This window comes from Hemicordylus capensis, chromosome 1 (genome assembly GCF_027244095.1).
Source record: "Hemicordylus capensis ecotype Gifberg chromosome 1, rHemCap1.1.pri, whole genome shotgun sequence".
Classification (NCBI taxonomy): Eukaryota; Metazoa; Chordata; class Lepidosauria; order Squamata; family Cordylidae; genus Hemicordylus; species Hemicordylus capensis.
The window spans coordinates 422,108,689-422,126,118 of NC_069657.1; the positions used below are offsets into that span (position 1 = coordinate 422,108,689).

At 46.3% G+C, this 17,430-nt stretch overlaps 1 protein-coding gene across 1 annotated transcript in view; it reads right to left on the reverse strand.

Moving 5' to 3' along the window:
- Nucleotides 1–16,712, reverse strand: part of UTP25 (UTP25 small subunit processome component) — a 30,859-nt gene extending 14,147 nt beyond the window's left edge. The window contains exons 1-5 of the mRNA XM_053310638.1: nucleotides 16,368–16,712; nucleotides 11,934–11,973; nucleotides 9,564–9,807; nucleotides 5,615–5,818; nucleotides 210–298 (exon numbers count right to left, since the gene is read on the reverse strand). Coding sequence (XP_053166613.1) covers nucleotides 210–298; nucleotides 5,615–5,818; nucleotides 9,564–9,807; nucleotides 11,934–11,973; nucleotides 16,368–16,477 — 687 coding nt within the window. The 5' untranslated portion in view covers nucleotides 16,478–16,712. The remainder of the gene's footprint in view (nucleotides 1–209; nucleotides 299–5,614; nucleotides 5,819–9,563; nucleotides 9,808–11,933; nucleotides 11,974–16,367) is intronic.
- Nucleotides 16,713–17,430: the final 718 nt, after the last annotated feature.

Consider the following 17,430-nt stretch of genomic DNA (forward strand, 5'->3'; position numbering starts at 1 on the left):
CACACACACAAAGCTAAACACAAAATAATTTCCATTTATCCTCAGACAAATCCTGTGAAGGTCTCACGTTTTAGAGACAAGCGAATCCAAGATGGGTACTATGGTTTACATGGCACATTTATGGATGAGTTAGACCTAGCAAACCTAAATCGAAGGAAGAAGTCCAAGGAACTACACAGAATTTGTGTTTCAAAGTTGTACATCATTACCTTGACTTGGTTGGTAGATTTTGAACAAGCATGGATTTTATCTATTTCTTTTTCTTCCAGATCTTCATCCATGTGATGCTTAAATGGATCTGTATCAAGAGATTTTAAAAAGTCAAAGGAAGTTGCCTCATATGGAGTCAGACCATTGGTCCATCTAGCTCAGTGTTGTCCACACTGACTGGCAGAGGCTCTCCAAGGTTTCAGGAAGGAGTCTTTTTCAGCCCTACCTGCAGATGCTGGGGAGTGAAACTTGGACCTTCTGTATGCAAAGCAAATGATTTACACTGAGCTACAGCCCCATCCCCTAAGTGGAAATCTATATATATATTTCTCCTAGGTGTGCTAGGGAAAATGCATCCCGGCAGCCCAGCTGATTGGCTGGGCTGCGGAGGCACCTGATTGGCTGGCGCAGTGCACCCAGGAGAATTTGACCAGCGGTGGGCCAGGCTGTGGGTGGCAATGGTGGCTGCAGGCCCGGCCCGGCCGCGGAGGCGAGGCAGCGGGCGAGGCAGCGGCGGGCCCGGCCGCAGCAGTGGGACTCAGCCTGGGGGTGGGGGTGGGGTAGCCGGCCTCAAAGAGGCCGGCCACAGAGGCTAACAAGTGGTGGCAACAGGCCTGGCAGGCCCGGCCACAAAGGCAGCACTCAGCCTGGCAGTGGGCCAGGCCATGGAGGCGGCTCACGGCCAGGAGGCGACGGAACCGGCTGCTGAGGCCAGACGCCTGCGGGAGGCTGGAGTGGGAGGGAACCGGGTGGCAGGACTTCCGTGTTCGCCACCCGGGCAGAGGAGCAGCAGTTGGTAAGTTCTGTAAAATGAAATGCAGGGGGAGGGGAGGGCAAGAGAGCGAGGGGGAGGGGCAGGGGGAGGGCAAGAGAGCGAGGGGGAGGGCAGGGCAAGGAGCAGGGGGGAGGGGGAAGGAGAGGGCAAGAGGGAGGGGGAGGGCAGGAGAGAGGAGCAGGGGGAGGGGGAGGGAGGGCAAGAGAGAGTGGGGCAGGGGGAGAGGGGAGGGCAGGAGAGAGGAGCAGGGGAGGGCAGGAGAGACTGGGGCAGGAGGGTGAGAGAGTGGCGGTAGGGAGGGGAGGGGGCAAGAGAGAGTGGTGGTAGGGAGGGGAGGGGGCAAGAGAGAGTGGTGGTAGGGAGGGGAGGGGGCAAGAGAGAGTGGCGGTAGGGAGGGGAGGGGGCAAGAGAGAGTGGCGGTGGGGAGGGGAGGGGGGCAAGAGTGTGGGGCAGAGGGGAGGGAAAGAGGGGAAAGAGTGTGGGGCAGAAGGGAGGGAGGGACGGAGGGGGATATAGCCGGCCCCAAAGACAGCACAGATGCTCCGTGCGGGTTGGCTAGTGTTTATTTATTTATTTATTAGAAACATTTAATATACCATCCATTCCGAAGACTCTGGGCGGTATACAAAAACATGCAAAGCAAGACAACATTAAAATTACAATCTAAATTAAAAACTAAAGTAACAAACAAAAAAGAAAAAACCAAATGGGTAAACTACAGGGCAAAAGCCTGGCGGAAAATAAAAGTCTTCAATAGAGATTTAAAAATCAGTAAGGAAGGGGCTAAACGAATCTCAAGGGGAAGGGGCAACAACCAAAAAGGCCCTTTCACAGGTCCTAGCACCCCAAACCTCTTGGAAATCAGAGACCAACAAAACTGGCGTCTGAGATTATCTGACCGGACAGGATGTAACTGGATGGGAGAGGCAGGTCTGTAGGTAGACAGGCACCAAACCCTGCAAGGCTTTGAAGGTCAAAATCAGGACCTTAAACGGGCAACTAGTGCAATGACTGCAGGAGAGGTGTTACCCTGTCATATTTTCTAGCACCCATGAGTAGACGAGCCGCTGCATTCTGGACCCACTGTAGCTTTCCGATCATCCTCAAAGGTAACCCTAGATAGAGAGCGTTACAATAATCTAAGCGAGAGATTACGAGGACATGGGTCACTGTCATTAATGCCTGCCGATCAAGGTAAGGGAGTAATTGGTGAATCAGATGAAGCTGGGCAAAAGCACTTCCAGCCGCAGCCTCCACCTGCTGTTCAAGCAGGAGGCGCGAGTCCAAAAGGACCCCCAAATCATGAACAAGCTCCTTTGGGGGCAGCGCCACTCCATCTAAAACAAGGTTCACATCCAGCTGTTGGCCGGTACGAGGGCTGAGTAAAAGTAGTTCCGTCTTAGTGGGATTCAGTCTGAGCTTATTTTGATTCATCCAGACCTTAACAGCTTCCAGGCAATGAGTAAGCACAGAAACAGCATCCCCAGAATGGTCTGGGATGGCAATATACAGCTGATGAAATCTCACCCCAAACTGGGAAATGACCTGACCCAGCAGAATATCTTAGAGCAGATAGCACTCATGTGTAGTAATCCATCCAAATGCAAACAATGGCAGTTCCTACTTAGCGAAGGGGGTGATTCATGCTCATTATCACACGACCAGATCCCCTAATTATTATTATTACTACTACTACCACCACCACCACCACAATTAAACCCCAGCTTTGAAACATGTAAAGAAGCTGATCAGTAGAAAAGGATAGGTGTTATCTGTAGAAACAATTCGTTTTTAACATACATCGAAAGGTCAGAGGATGAAATTAAGAATAAAGTTAAATCCCACCAATCAAAAATATGCCACGATGAGGAACCAATGATAGAAAGGGCAACAACATGGATACAGGGCCAGTTTTACTAATGGCTGTACAGGAGTAAGCTAGGGTGGGGCAAAGTGGTAGAAGAGCAAACATTGTTCATTTGTAGAGAGGATAATACAGCCATCTTTGCTCAAGGTAGCTTTCCTGTTGCTGGAATTATTCTATCACCTGAAATGACAATAGCTCTCACATCGTGGTAATCTTGCGTGCAATAATCTGGATAATGCATGGACTGAATATTGCAGTGTTAGTCACTTAGGCAAATATTACAGAATGGTGAAAGTGTGGCTGAAGTGTATACTTGATCATGTGGTGTAGAGGTTACAGGGTTGGACTAGGACTGGGGAGATCAGAGCTCAAATTCCTGTTTGGCCATGAAACTCACTGGGTGACTCCGGGTCAGTCCCTTATCTCTCAACCTAACCTGCCTCACAGGGTTGTTGTAAGGATAAACATAAACCATGTATACCACTCTGGGCTCCTTGGAGGAAGAGCAGGATATAAATGTAAAAATAAACACAGTCAGAAATCCTATGTTTTATAGAAGGTAAAGGCATCATCTCACACTGCTTAAGAGGAGACAATGGTAAAACCCTCCTGTATACTACCAAAGAAAACCACTATACTAATATTCATACCACTCATTTCATGAATAGTGGAGGCTCCTGTTGGGTTTTTAAAAGTTGTTCGTGTCCATGTCCTACATATCTCGGAGGCCATTTTCCGCCTGTGACTTGTTAGAACTCATATAATCAGCAAAGGGTAGAAGCCCACACAGAGGCTTCAGTATCCAGTGCAGGACTTCTCCTTCTCCAGTGATCAAGCAAGCCCAAGCATTCTTTAGACCAGGGATTCAGGTCCCCAGATGTTATTGGACTTCAACTCCCATAATCCCCAGCCCCAGTGGCCTTTGGTTGGAGATTATGGGAGTTGAAGTCCAATAACATCTGGGGACCCAACATTGAAAATCCCTGCTTTAGACCATATGAAGATGCCTTAAAAGAAGCAGAAACAGACCAGTGGTCCATCTAGCTCAGTATTATCTATGCTGACTGCCAGCAGCACCCCAAGGCTTCAGGCAGGGGCCTTTCCCAGGCCCCTTTTTTTAGGCAGGGGCCTTACCTGGAGATACCAGAGATTAAACCTGGGACATTCTGCAAGCAAAGCAAAGCACTCTACAGCCCCTCCCCAATGGAAGCCATGCAAAATCTGCATTTTAGAAGGGGACTCTTTTCTTGGGAGAACTATTTCACCATTTCTATTACTTATTAGGGTTCCAATCAGGCCTGCACTATTTGTAACCCACAAAGTTAAAACACAGTCCACAAGCTGCACATTTTAGCCTGCCCAATGCTTGACAGCACTTTGCTAATGCAGTCCTGAGTAGGCTGCACAAACAGACATGTAGGGCAGCCCATGAGAGCAGGGTTTCTTCAGGGCCCCCAAATGTTTTGACTACAACTCCCATCAGAGGTGTATCTAGGGAAAATAGCGCCTAGGGCAAGCACTGAAATTACGCCCCCGTCCAAGCATCTGATTCCCATCTTTCAGATAACTTTACCATAATATCAGCTGAAAAGTACAAGTCAAGCTTGTTAATCTTTTAATATTTCAAAAACTATTTAGCAGTGGACGTAGCCAGACCAAAAAATGCTGGAAAACTACACATTTCAGTATGCTGGGGCTCATGAAATACCCAAATACTATGTGGAGGTGTACTTGGAAAACTAAACAGAAGTGCCTGTCTAATTCTCTACTATGCATTATAGCATCACTATTACATAAGTTTTAAAAATAAACAGAGAATTTGACTTTTCCCAGATACTCTGAAAATAATGAAAGGATATGCAGAGTAAACTGTGTCACTGCTTGGAATATATTCTAGTATTTCAGAAAGACAGTTAAAATGAGAGAAAGAGAGCAAAAAACTCCCAGTGAGCCTTAATACTAAGGATTTCACACTGATTCAAAGACAAACTTACCATTAATAGCCATATTATTAAGACATCACATTTAACTCACTTATCACAAGAAGCAAAATAAGAGCAAATGAATACAATCCTAGCTCATAAGGTTCAGCTCAGTATTCACAAGCCTTGATTCTCTGTACATAGTGCCAATCTGAATATGTGTACAGTGACTTATATTATATTAAATTTTTTTTAAACTGTAGCCCCTGTGGGGGGGCTTCCTAAAGGCTGTGTGGGGATGGTCTGCAAAGGTTTTCCCCCACTGGACTCTGGGGCCTAACAGGGACCATTTGAGCATGTGTGGTGGCCATTTTCAAAAATATTTTTTTTTAAAAAATGGCTGCTGAAAACAAAATGGCCACCGCGCATGCTCAAATGGCCTCTGCGAGGCCTGGCATGGCCTAGGGCCTCACAGAGGCCATTTGAGCAAGCACGGTGGCCATTTTGTTTTCAGTGGCCATTTTTATTTATTTATTTTTTTTAAAGAAATGGCGCCCCCCCTTCAAGTGGTGCCCGGGGCACGTGCCCTGCCTGCCCCACCCTAGATACACCCATGACTCCCATCATCCTCAGCCACAAAGGCCATGTCTGGGGATGATGGGAGTTGTAGTCCAACAATATCTAGGGGCCCAAGGTTAAGAAACCCTGCACTAGAGGCTTGGAACCTATCTCATCCAATTACATGAGTTGAAGTGGTGCAGATTAAATGCAGCAGAAATATATTTCTAAGTAGTCCTCCCTTTTGACAAACACAATGCAGTTGTTGGGTTTGGGTCTGACCTTTTGAAAGTTCTTCAGGAGAACGGCTTTCTTTCCAATCTGCACTGGGCTCACTACTCTCTTCTTCCATGAAATTGGTTTCTAGACTAAATTCAGATTCATGTTTCACATCTGTGAACTCTTCACCAGTTTCATCTTTTAGGTCACTAGAAATAGCTGCATCTCCTGGTTCCTCTTGGCTGTTCTCCTGCACTGGAACTTCATCTGTGACATACCAAAAGGAAGGGAAAAAAGAATGAGTGATGCATTTGTGTGACAGTCACTGCCCAGACCCTCTTGATCTTAGCAATGACATCCTAGATTCTGTAGTACAATGTCATTCTGAGGGGGAGAGAGAGAGACTGAGTGTATACACATACCTTGCACAAGCTTATATTAGTAGTTAGATGCCAGCTGAGTAAGGCAGGATTGCATTTTTCTTCTTCATCTAATTATGCAATTACTTATATGGATTAGTGTTATTTTTTGTTTACTCAGTGGAAATAAAAGGAGAGAGGAGGGAAAGGCTGGATTGCAGTGCCACTGACATAGAACTATAGTGATTTTCAATGTACCAGGTGGAAATTTTTTTAAGCAACTGTAGGCAAGCTCCACTTTAGTACAACTTTCTCACAAGCCACACTTCTACAAGACCATGGTAGTAGTAGCAATGGGGAAGAATATGAAAAAATCGATAATGAAATTGCTTCTATTTGGCCTTATTTTCTGGCAATAAGATTTGGTACACTTAAATTAGTTTGGTTCTTGATCCAGTTAGAGACAAGATTATATTTATTTTTTTCCATTTCAGAAAGAGTTGGACATGTTATGATCCATATGGACATATAACTGGAGCACCTGTGGGTAAGAGGGAGGTATCGGCAAACTCAAGGTACATCAGATACATCAGTTTCACAACAATTTGGGGAGCGGGGGGACCTGAGGGGCCCAACCCCCTGCCCTGCAAACTGCCTCAATGTAATTCAATGGAGCAGAATGTTCATGGACTCAGAGAGCACTTAACAATCAGGTGGGCAGAGGTAATGGAACCCAATGGCAAGGAGGTCTTGATAAAAAAGATTGGGAGGTTTCTCAGCTCCATACTTGGAATACTCCAAGATAGGCACAACCTTTCTGCTTCAAAAAGGGAAAAAGGTGTCCAAAAATATTTAGTCTTCTCACTAGCCATTTCACAGCTTTGTGTTTCTGAGGGGGAAGGGGTTTGACACATTTAAGTTCTTGGTGTGGGGGACTAATCCAATCCCAAAATAACATGAAAACAACTGTATGTGTGTAATTTTTTGGTTGCTAACTTTTATTTTTTCATCATAGTCAGCCATAGGGATACACTGCAACGTTTTGTTGCAGGTCCATATGTTCATATTATGATGCTGACTTTCAAAGCAGAACAAAGCAAAACAACCTAGCTATTTTTAGACATTTAAAGCCCATTTCTAGGCTCTCAGAGTGACTCACAATTCTAAAAAGTGAGATAAATATTAAAGAAACACTGTTAAAGCATTCCAATCCATTTTAGAAGAGAAACCACCACAATAAAAGGTAAACACACATTTAACTTTACACCAACAGTAGCTCATTAATGCTCCAGCAGCCAAAAAGCCTTTCAATATAGGAAAGCTTTAGTCAGTCTTTTAAAAATAGATGTCCAGGTGAGTTCCCTTGAGGATGCAGAGTTCCAGGTATAACGTGCAAAGAAGGCATCATTGTATTGAGTGATCCAGGTTACGTTCCTCCTTTCAAGCTATTTTGCCTGACAGCAGAAGCTCCTAGTTTCACAGAATCCAATTGGTTACTGAGAGGAAGGTTTAACCCTTGCCAATCCTAAAGGATTTATTGGGAAAGTCTGCCTCCTGTTGGCAGACTAAGAGAAAACTCTCAAGCATTTCTACTTTGTTGTCAGATCAGCTAGAACTGATTTGTTTTGGCCATAGGTCTTTGCAAGGTCTGTTCTCTGCTCTACCAATGTCTCAAACTCCTATGGCTGTAACCTGAGATAGGGCATTTTCAGTGGTGCTGCCTCGCCTTTGAAATGGAGATCTGCCAGGCTGCACTCCTGGAAGTGTTCAAAAGAACTATAAAGAATCTGCCTTTTTAAGAACTGTTTCTTTAACACAGAGGTCATTCACAAAATCCAAAACAGTGTTCTACCCCGGTTTGGGAGCTGTGTGTGCTCCCAATTTTGGGTTGTGTGGAAGCAAGGTTAGAGGAAAACCTAGGTAGAAGTGATTGTGTGGAAGCAAGGGAGGAGGAAAACCTAAAAAATTGGGATCACACATAGCTCCCAAACCTGGGTGGAACACAGTTTCGGATTGTGTGAATGACCTCTTTGGCTTCTAGATGGCCTGCTTACATCTCCTTGGCTTTTATGTTCAATTCACTGCTATACGTCAGAAATCTTGCCTGTGTATTGGACTGTTTCAGCTTAAGGCTTGCTTTTATTTTCCTAGTATTTTTGGTAAGCTGCCTCGTACTTGAAAAAGTGGCATATACATTTGTTAAACAAACACTGAGGCTGTTCTCACGAGCAGCCTAACCCCGCCTGGTCTGCCCCAAGCAGGGTCAGGCTGGTCGGAGAAGCGGTGGGATCCTCGCAGACCCCTCCGCTCCCTGCCTGCCCTTAACAAACCTGGCTTTTAGCTGAGGTTAAAGGTGCTCTTGTACTGGATATTGTGTGACAGCCCAAGGAGTCACAGAGATGGCCGCACAGAGTGCCCTTCTGATGGGGGAATCCCCAATGCAACATGCGTGCCATGCGTTGCACTGAGAAATGCTGGGAGGTCGGAACAAGAAGTTCTAGCCTTGGATTCCTCCGCCCTGCTCCATGCTTCACAGAGCTGGACAGAGCAGGGCTGTCCATGTGGGAACACAGGAGGCATGCTGAGGAAGGAAATTTTGGTCATCTGGGGGGAAGATAGGTTAAGTGCAGCCTTCCCCCACCCTCCCAGCCCATCAAGGACGATCACTGCCCCACTATCATTCAATATACAGAATACAGATACACTGTTCTGCATACCAACAAGCACAATACTCCATTCTTGCACCACAGACAGGACCTTTTTGGTGGCGGCCCCTTGGCTGTATAATACTCTCCCCGGGGAGACTTGGGGCACTAACTTTTTAGCACTAGGTGAAGGCAACTGTATTCTCCTGAGGTTTTGTTTGTTTGTTTTTAGGGATGATTGATTTTATTCTCACCTGTTCTCTGCTTTTACTAGTCTTATTGTTGTAAATTAATGTTCATTGGTGACTGCCATATAAGTTTGAGCTGAGAGACAGAATACAAATCTTTGACATAAATAAAGTGTTCTGTGTACATATACAATACTACGTAGATTACAGAGGAGCTGTATTATACAGAATCAGACCATTAGTCAATGTAGCTTACTATGGTCTATACCAGGGATTGATAGATCCCAGGAAGCCATGGCACCTAGAAATGTAACTGTGGTGCCTAGACTAGTATATTCAGAGGTGGAGTTATTTAATAAAATATTTATCTGTCCCAGGCAATTCTGTTTCTTTTCTAAGTATGTTACTTGTAAAGAGGATAAAGAGAAGTCCATTTATCCTCCCCTTCCACAATGACTGTCACTAAGTCCAGTTCTTTTATCAAGTATCCATCATCCAGTTCCTAAAATTAAAGAAAATTTGTCAAGACCTGGTCTATACTGACCAGCAACAGCTTTCCAATGTTTCAAACAGATATTTCCTAGCCCTGGAGATGCCAGGGATTGAACCTGAGGCCTTCTACAAGCAAATCATGAGCCCTAGCTGTGACCCTCCCATAAAAAGCATTCTCAGAAAGGATTCTTGACATTCTGCAGTTATAAGTTAATAGTGCCACATCAATTCCAGTGGTCACTTCCCAAGTATTATGGTAGGTTTCTAAATTCCAAATCACACATTGGTATTAATCAACATGAGAATGGGGAGGGAAGAAAACCATTACCCAATTCCTGGTCAGGCCCACTGCTGTCATTGCCTTCATCCCCTGTTTCTTCTTGATCCTGGAGTGCATCGGTGCCCATTTCTGTTTCCTCCTCATTGTTTTCTTCTTCCGATTCCTCTTCCGATTCTTCTTCTTCCAAATGTGAAGTAGTTTTTAATGTCGCCAGTAATTTGTGATACACTGAGACCTGTTCTGAATCACTCTCTGTGTCACTTTCCGAGTTTGATGACTCAGAATTTTCAGACTTTAAAAAAATAAAAATAAAAAGATTACCAGCACATATGTAGTACCATCACATATGCCACTGCTATAAAATAATACAGATCATTAATACGTGGAACTTAGCATTGTCTAGACCAACTGGCAGCAACTCTTCAAAGATCACAGGCAGCAGTCCTACTATCCAAGTGCCTTCTCACTGGCCATGCCCAGGACCGAATCTTGGACTTGATGTACATAGACTGTCAACCTATCCAATTTCTGATTAATATTGACATCTTTAAACTGCCACTGATAAGCATGGTCAGTGATTCAATATCTATTCCTTGTCCCACTGACAACCGAATACTATTGCCGGCAAGGCTGTGAAGAATTTGCGCCCAAATTGCAGCACAATCGCTTTAAAACCAAGGGCTTACACAGCCCCTTTAACACGGAGGAGAGCAGGTTCACACCTGCTCCTCCTCTACTCGCCGCCACTTCCATAATCACGGTGCTCCCCCTAGTTATGATTGCATGCTAGCACGGCATTTTCCAGTGGCCCCTGCATGCTGGCGTCAAGAAGGGGAAGCTGGGAAATGCCCTGCCGGCATGCTATTATAGCTGGGGGAAGCACCGTGATTATGGAAGTGGTGGCGAGCAGAGGAGGAGCTAGTGTGGACCTGCTCTCCTCCGTGTTAAAGGGACTGTGTAAGTCCTCAGTTTCAAAGCAATAGTGCTGCAATTTGGATGCCAAACTGCATTTCGAAAACATCCCTAACTGGGAGTGCCAGCTCACCAGGATGTGCTCCAATACCTGCTGCCCCCATTTGGCTTTGCACACTGACCTATCTGTAGCAGCACCACTGCTGCATGAGAGCAGAAACTGACTCACCAGCTGGCCCATCCATCGCCTCCACTCTCTGCACAGCATTGCACTTTTCTGCTCCCACCCCAGAAAGCATGGTGAGGAAGAGACAGCAGCAACAATGGATTAGACAGTGAGCAAGCCTAGAGAAGCAGTGACGGTGGTAGCATATCCCAGGAAGGGAAGGCAGGAAGCACAAGAAGGAGGGAGGGGGGATTTCTTAAAATATAATTACAAAATTATAATTACAAAATAATTATTTTGTTGAAGCTGAGACAGAGAGACGTGATCACTTTCTCCACAGACACAAGAGACCTTTCTTCCACCTTTTCCATGGCGTATTTTTGTTTAGAAGTGATTTTTTTTTTTTTTAGGGGGGGAGGGTAAGCTCAAGTGATGCAGTTTCAAAGTATGATATGTGTTTATAGAACAATTTAAGTGTTAAGAAGGTATGAGGGGACGTGTTTCCCTCATATGAGTGTATTAGGGAATATTCAGAGGTAGAGTTATTTATATAGAATCTTATTTTGTTCCAGGCAGCCTATGCTACTTGTAAAAAAATAAGAGAAAGAGAAGCTCATTTACCCTCCCCACATACACAACATCTGTCACTAAATCCAGTTAGTCTGTCAAGTGTCCATCATCTGGCTCACAAATTTTTAGGTTAGCTCCCAGATCCAAAGAAAAATGATCAAGGCCTGGGATAGAGGAGAAATGAACAGGACCCAGAGGTGGGAAGTGTGAAGGTCCTACTCTGCAAACTCCCACGAACCTTCTCAAGCATTTTATTTTTCACATTTGCAAGCTTACCCAGCAGTCATTAAAAAAAGGGGAGGGGGAGGAGTGGGGAGGAATGAAACCCAAGAGCTTCAGGATGATGATGATGATTATGATTACATTTATATCCCAATCTTCCTCCAAGGAGCCCAGAGTCCTACATACTTGAGTTCCTCTTTCACAACAACCCTGGGAAGTAGGTTAGGCTGAGAGAGAAGTGACTGGCCCAGAGTCACCCAGCTAGTTTCATGGCTGAATGGGGATTTGAACTCGGGTCTCCCCGGTCCTAGTCCAGCACTCTAAAATATTAGATTCTATATTTTGTATTGACTTCATAGATGTACAAATCACAGTCAGTCTGGCAATAAGCAATATCAGGCAAAGGAGGCAGTCACCTCCTGCTCTTTTAATAGCAGAAACAAAACTATTGGATTGATCATATCTTGTATAATAGGTGTTTCCTATTAATTTCATGTACTTTCTCATATTAAGAAGGGATATGTGAAAAATGGTAGAAACATTCTTACCAGTTCACAGATTTGAGTAGGCTTTTCTTTTCCAGAAATCCTGAAAGGAAATAATTTTGAATTACGTTTTTCCTTATCCAATACAGAGACTACAGAGATAAATACAGAAGCATGGAAACCTCTTCGAAATTTCCAACAATTAAACAATTGCAGATGTAGGGAACATTTAAATAGCTGGAAGGTTTCGTGCAATAAGAAGTGAACATTACTAAACATAATCATGTCGCAACTTTTGATGTCTTGACTGAAGCCTGACCAATGGACACCACAAAGAAACATACATTAAAAGAGATAGTTGGCAGGTGGTGGTGGGAGAGGGCACTGAAGGAACACATACAAAAGAGAAGCAGCACCAGCCCTGAGTGGAGTTTTTCCACTCGGAAACCCACTAGTCTACTTGTCTGCGACAAGGAAAAACGATGCCTGACGAGCAGAAAAAAATCCTGATGAGTAATGTATCAACATAGCTCAATGAATAAAATGCTTTTGTCTGGTTGGTGAATAGAGCCAAAATTTCTTGACCCCTGGTTTTCACCTTTAATGAAACAGAAATTGGGGGGCAGGGGGCACTGAAGCAGAGATTAAAATAGCTTAAAAAGGACTGTTCTTTGAAGGTCAAAACTGCTACGGAAAATATGTGTTCCGGGAAGAAGTGGGGATTGTTATTTCCTCATATTTTTAATTATAGATCATTGTTTGTACAACCCCTCCCTCTGCAACTACCAGTTGCAGTGGAGTGACAGGAGAGGGGGCATGCCCTCAGCTCCTGCCTGTGGGCTCCCCAGAGGAATCTGGTGGGCCACTGTGTGAAAAGGATGCTGGACTAAACCGGCCTTGGGCCTGATGCTGAACTAGACTGGCCTGGGGCCTGATCCAGCAGGGCTGTTCTTATGTTCACTGCACAACTCATTAAATATACAGTCAAACAATGTATTGCCTGTTTACCCTATCTGGAATCAGCTGGGTGGAAAGGCCTGAAGAGATGAATAGGCTGGAGACAGCTGTTTTTAAGAGGGTTGTGACGAGCCATACCCCACCTGCCACTCTGGGACACTGCAAGCGAGGGGGCCCATTCCCAAAACTAGAGAGGTTAATAACTGTATGGAAGAACTAGTAATTTGAAGCCCGTTATAATAGCGGGTGCTGTCCCATGTATTTTCCCCCGCGGCCGCCGCCGGCGACCAGCCGCCCGCCCGCCCTCCCACTTTTTTATCCAAACCCCCCACACACACGTTTAAGGGCCAAATCGGCCCATGCACTTACCCCCACGGCCACCGCCGCCCGCCCTCCCCCCCAGCTGCCGAGACCTCTGCAGCCCCGGAGAGAGGAGCTCGCATGCAGAGCTCCTCTCTCTTTACAGCCTCTTTCCGAACTGGCGCTTTGGGTGCAAAGGATGCGTCCTTTGCGTCCATAGCGCCAGTTAGGGAAGAGGCTTTAAAGAGAGAGGAGCTCTGCATGCGAGCTCCTCTCTCCGGGGCTGCAGAGGTCTCGACAGCTGGGGGGGAGGGTGGGCGGGCAGTCGGCAGCAGCGGCCGCGGGGGCAAGTGCATGGGCCGATTTGGCCCTTAAACGTGGGGGGGGGGGGTTGGATGAAAAAGCGGGAGGGAGGGCGGGCGGGCGGTCGCCGGCGGCCGCGGGGGAAAATATATGGGCCGATTTGGCCCTTAATCTTAATCAACATGGCCGCCCGTGTCTGGGTGGCCGTATCTTTTTTTGGCCCTTAAACGTGGGGGGGGGGGGGGTTGGATGAAAAAGCCGGAGGGAGGGAGGGCGGTCGGCAGCGGCGGCCGCGGGGGGAAATACATGGGCCGATTTGGCCCTTAATCTTAATCAACATGGCCGCCCGTGTCTGGGTGGCCGTATCTTTTTGGGCCGATCTGGGCATGCGCTCTGCGTGTGCCCAGAACAGCCCAAAAAGACATGGGCAGCACAGCCGCACACCTAACCATTTTATGGTATAGGATTTTACTGAGAATGGTGTTCTTATCTCATCTTCCCTTTATCAAGCTTCAGCTGCCACCACCAAGCTCTTCTTGCTTACGTTTGTGTCCTGACAAACCCTTAGTAGTATAGCTGAGGACTGCATGGGGAGAAAGTATAACTCACTGGGGAACTTTAAAACAAAAAACCAAAAACCAGAGTCAAGTTTATTTATGTATAAGCAGCTTAAAGGTTTCTCTCTGCCAAAGCAGGGCTTTACACGAGGAATGGTTTCCATAACAACAAGATCAAGAATTGGCTACATTATAGATAATGATTTGATGAAAGGTTTTATGACAGCAGACTTCACACACTGGCAGACACTCTATACTAGGGATGTACACGGAACTGGTTCGGAAGCCCTTTATGGGCCTCTGAAGGCGGCGGGGATGCCACTTTAAGAGGAGGAAAGGTTCATTTACCCCTCTTGCCGCTCTTCCCTGCCAGCATCCTTTGTTAAGAAAGCTGATCGGGGCAGCAGCGTACCACCCTGCCACTCCATTGGCTGGAAGTCCCTGACGCGCCTGCGTGTGCCAACACATGTGCAGGCAACATGCACATGCTGGCACACGCAGGCGTGTCAGGGACTTCCAGCCATATCCGGCCAACGGGGGCAATGGGGCAGCAGGGAGATACGCTGCCGCCCCGATCAGCTTTCTTAACAAAGGATACCGGCGGAGGGAACATGGCGGGAGGGGTAAGTGCACCCTCCCCTGCTCTTAAAGTGGCACCCCCACCACCTTTGAACCGTTCCGTGCACATCCCTACTCCATACATTTGGACATATAGTTAGACTGAGGTAGCCAGAGTTGGATGGTCTATCACCTACAGACACTGATTCTGTTCTACCCAGTACCTCCCTGGAACCCCACCAGTTCCAGAACAGACACTATCTCCCTAGGGATCCGCTCTCTAGCCCTGTCGATCCCTATCTCCTGGCTTCTCTAAGCCCTCTCTCAGTCTGGCTCCTTCCAGCCCTATCTGACTCTCTGAGCTATCAGTAAGACAGTGTAACTGCAACTCTCTGCTCTATGGTCCATTCTAAAGCCCCTCCCTCAGGAATCCCACCTGGAGGGCAGTTCCTTGGGCTTCAAAAGATGATTGACATCTCTGGTGCTGCTGCCAACCATCACAGGGTTTAAAGTGGCAAACCAGAGGCATAGTTTCTTGTGGTGTGTGTGTGTTTGAGCACACAGTTTTATAAGCCCACAAATATCTACAGAGACAATAGCAGGATGCACATGCACATCATAGGCAATTGTTGCATCAATCACACCACCTTCAACACTCTAAAGAACTACAGACACACCCTGGTTCAAGGTTTAGTTCAATCCACTGTGGCAAAGTGGAATCACCTACCTATCAAACCCACCCATACTCCATCTCAATATCCCACACAAGTCAGCTTAAGAACAAGTAAGGTGAGCTAAACCATAGAGGGAAGCTAGGCAATCACCTCAGCCCTATTCAGACATCATGGGCTGGTTTTGATGATACTCCCCAGCCCACATGATTAAAAGGGGAGTGTGCTGAGAGCCTGAGGATGCCTGGAGCATACAAAGAGCTGTCATTTTAATGAACAACACCCACCCACCCTGGTGATAAAGGAATGCACCAGGAGGACATAAGGATGTTGCAAAAGATGTCACCAGAAGACATATCCTCCTTTTAATCACATGGGCTGGGGAGGTATCATCCAAACTGGCCCTATGTTGTACATTCACACAGGTGTCTAAACATGTGGCATGGTCATGTTTTTGTGTGACTGAGTGTTCATTTTAAAAACATAGAGATTTGTGCAAGTGTCCAGTGAAAACAGACTGTACATGCATTGAGCATAATATGTAAATGTTGTCTCTGAGGCAACAACATTCCAGGAGCACCTTCCCTGGCTATTATTTATCATATAAGAGACGTCTACTGCCTACACTTCTGGAGGAGATGCAAAGACACAGCGAGATGGCAGGATGATGATAAAGAGCTTTCTCATCTGTATCATCCCCCGGAACACAGAGATAGTTGTCAAGAAGAAGGCGTAAAGAAATAAAAGCCAATGAAAGGCAAAAATAAAAACGTAAGTGGCACTCGTGAAGCCTTGATCACTTAATGGGCTGCTCAACATATAGTAAGGCAGGGAGGGGAGTGAGAGAAAGAAGACAGAAGTTTAATTCAGTTAGGACAGGAAAAGACGACTTGGGTCAGCCCTGCCTGGGCACCCCAGCAGCCTCTACGGCTGAAAAGCGTCTGCAGACCAAATAACTTCAGAATGAAAACCTTTGATGCGAATGTAAATGGAACAAAGTAGAGTCTCTCTCCAGCAACAGAGCATTTTCGAATAGGCGCCCGGCGCACTATGGAAGAACCGTGGCAGACAACTACCCCCTCCTCGCCCGCACAGAGAAAGATATCATTCAGCCCAAGAAAGGCTCAGAAGGTACTGCAATCTCCGCTCACCGATCATAGAAAGGGTGCTCCTCCCCGAAATCCTTGAGGTGCTTCTTTTGTTTCTTACTCAAGCTACTAATCAACTGCTGGCGCTGCTGCCGGGCTTTCCTCTTCCCCATGTTGTCGGGCTCCCCACTCCGATTCCCACGTGGTTTCCCTTCCCCGGCGCTTTCTTCTGACGTTTGTTAATAGGCGGGGCTTAAGGCCCTGGCTGGCTGCCAAAAGCACAGAAATGGAATATTTCACACAACGCTCCGACTATCTCTTTGGGAAGAAAGGAGGGGCTGTTTGGTTTGCTTGCTTCAGTAGCAGTGTGGAGGATTGTGCTGCAATGCCTGCAAATCCCAAGCCCTCGCGTTGTCACAAACAAGCCAACTGTTAGCATTATATCAAGTCGAGACAGCGTGTGTGTGTGTAAATATAGCTGATAATATTCACTGTAATGATCAAACAGCTGCTATGGATAATATTTTTATGTGCATATATGTTTTAGTGTGTGTGTGTATATATGTGTGTGTAGGTTTCAAGACAGTTTTCTGTATGGGTTTCTTTTGCTGCTTTTAAGTATCTTTAGATACAAATTTGGCAAGCAGGTTCTTATGGAAGGCAGCCAGCCTAACCACGTTTACTCAGAAGTAAGTCCCATTGAATCAAATTGAACTTACTCTAGGTAAAGCAGGCTTACAGCCTGCAGGTTTCAAAACCAGAGGTATTTATAGCTGAATTAGGGATGCTTCTGAGTTTTGGGGTGGTAAATTCCCCCGTTCCATCAGCCGTGTAGTTCCAGTACTGAAGGAAATCCCAGCCTCTCTGCAAACACATCGTGGGCGGGCGGCGGGTCGAAGGACCAATTCGCAGAGCAGGGCTGAACCGCTGTAGTAACGCGCTTGGATTGCCTTTCTTCGATACTTTCAGAAGAATGAAAGGAGCTTCATTTGACCATACTGAGCATGCTCCAATGCTTCTGAGCATGCTCAGATGCATAGGAAAGGAGGCGTTGTCAAGCAACAGAAAGCGTTGCTACACCGGCCAGGTCTAAGCCCCGCCCTCTCCCGGAGTAGGCGTGGCTTGT